General features: G+C 27.5%; 1 protein-coding gene across 1 annotated transcript; it reads right to left on the bottom strand.

Moving 5' to 3' along the window:
* Positions 1-87: 87 nt before the first annotated feature.
* EIN_471700 (hypothetical protein) lies at positions 88-1470 on the bottom strand (the record flags this gene model as incomplete). Its single annotated transcript, XM_004253524.1, has 1 exon — positions 88-1470. One exon carries the CDS (start codon positions 1468-1470, stop codon positions 88-90), a length of 1383 nt encoding a protein of 460 aa, XP_004253572.1.
* Between the last annotated feature and the right edge of the window lie 322 nt (positions 1471-1792).

Consider the following 1792-nt stretch of genomic DNA (forward strand, 5'->3'; position numbering starts at 1 on the left):
GAAGAAATACATTCATTGGTTTATCTAAAACAAATCCAATTTTACACATAACACAAATGTTGTTTTGTTGTATGTTGTACATTTTCATTAAGAGGAAAACACTTTCCCATTAACAAGCTGATATTTTGATGTACATAATATACAATTTACTCTGTTTTTAGTCACTTCAAATAGATAACAATTGCTTACTACTTCATTGTTGTTTGTGTTTGCAATAAATACAAAACTTTTTCCAAATTCACTGAAATTAATTTGACAAATTTTACTTGAAATTGTGCCTTTTGATATAAATATTTTTGAGTTTTCATACAAATTGAGTGATTTTATTATATTCGGGCATTCAATTTTAAAATTTGTGATATTTTGATTTAAACTGAGGTCGTAATTCAAGTTACCTTCACACACAAATGTATTTGATGATGTTGAATATTTAAATGAAGCAAATTTGTAGTCATTTTTCTCATCACTTGTTGTTACACTTCCAAAAGTGAATACAAACTTTGAATCGTTAAAATAAGACGAAATTGATAACTCAACATCATCATAAATATTAACTTGTTTTGCTTGCTTTAAACGAAAAATTGTGACATTTCTATCAACAAGTAATTCAGTATTACTCAAGTCAGCATCAAAGAATCCAAACTCGTTGATTTCACTTGTAAATTTGAGTTTGCAATTCACATTAGCATCGTCATTACAGTGGCAGTGCGGGTAGTCAAATGTGTACTCCATATTTATTGGTGACTGTATTTTGTAATATTGCGACTTTAAAGTACAAACAACATCTTTGTCAAGTAAAATACCATTTGGGCAAAATCGAATCAACTTTTTGTTAGAAATTAAGTAGCCCTTCCCATCAGTAAAATTATATGAGTAATTAAACATGTCAGAAGTGATGTGATCTGTATTGGTTGAAGTGTCTATATTAGACTTGTCATTTAATGAAATGACATCAAAACATTTTGTGTTGCCTGTTGGATTTTTAATTTCAAAATTTTGTCTTGAAACGTATTTATAATTAAGATGGAGATACGTCGAGTTCCACATTATAATTTGTGGGTTGTTCAATTCAGGATTTTCTAATTCGATATTACCAGCAATTGAGAGTCTTCCAATGGCAGTTGTATTTTTTAGCACGTTTATTACAGCTTTTGGTTTAATATAAAAATTGTTATTAGAGTGAATGTTCGCAAAACACAATAACACGAAATTTGAAATTATTGTGAAACCATTAATATTTTGCCATTGAAAGTCGATATACGAATATAAACCAAGGTTGTTTGTGATAACAATTTCATTGAAATAATAAGTAGTGTAGAAAAAAATAAAATTATATGAGAAACATATTGTATCATGATTTTTATCACAATTTAATGGAATAAAACCAGCCGCATCATCGGTTCCCGCAGGAGTACATTGGCACTGATATCCATTTGTCGTTAATACAAATACAAAAAATAACACATACATTCACAGTTAAACAAAATTGTGTTATATATTTAAGATCTTTTTTATTAATAATGTTTTTATTTTGAGTCATTTATTTTAAATAAAAGACATGATAATTAAATTTCATGTTTTAGGGTAAATATCAAAAAACATTTTATATCGATGTTTTTGAACACTATTTATTGTTATTCGGTTTTTAATAAAGTTTGTTGTTTAGAGTTGTCTAAGTCGCCATCATTTTTTCAATATTAAAAAACAAACAAATTCTGCTTTAAAAAACAACAAAAAAAGTTAAAACGAAAACCAGGGTCGTCCAAGATCCAGTTTTTAAACAACTTCGTAG

The sequence above is a fragment of the Entamoeba invadens genome (genome assembly GCF_000330505.1).
Source record: "Entamoeba invadens IP1 unplaced genomic scaffold scaff_1105074725973, whole genome shotgun sequence".
NCBI lineage: Eukaryota > Evosea > Mastigamoebida > Endamoebidae > Entamoeba > Entamoeba invadens.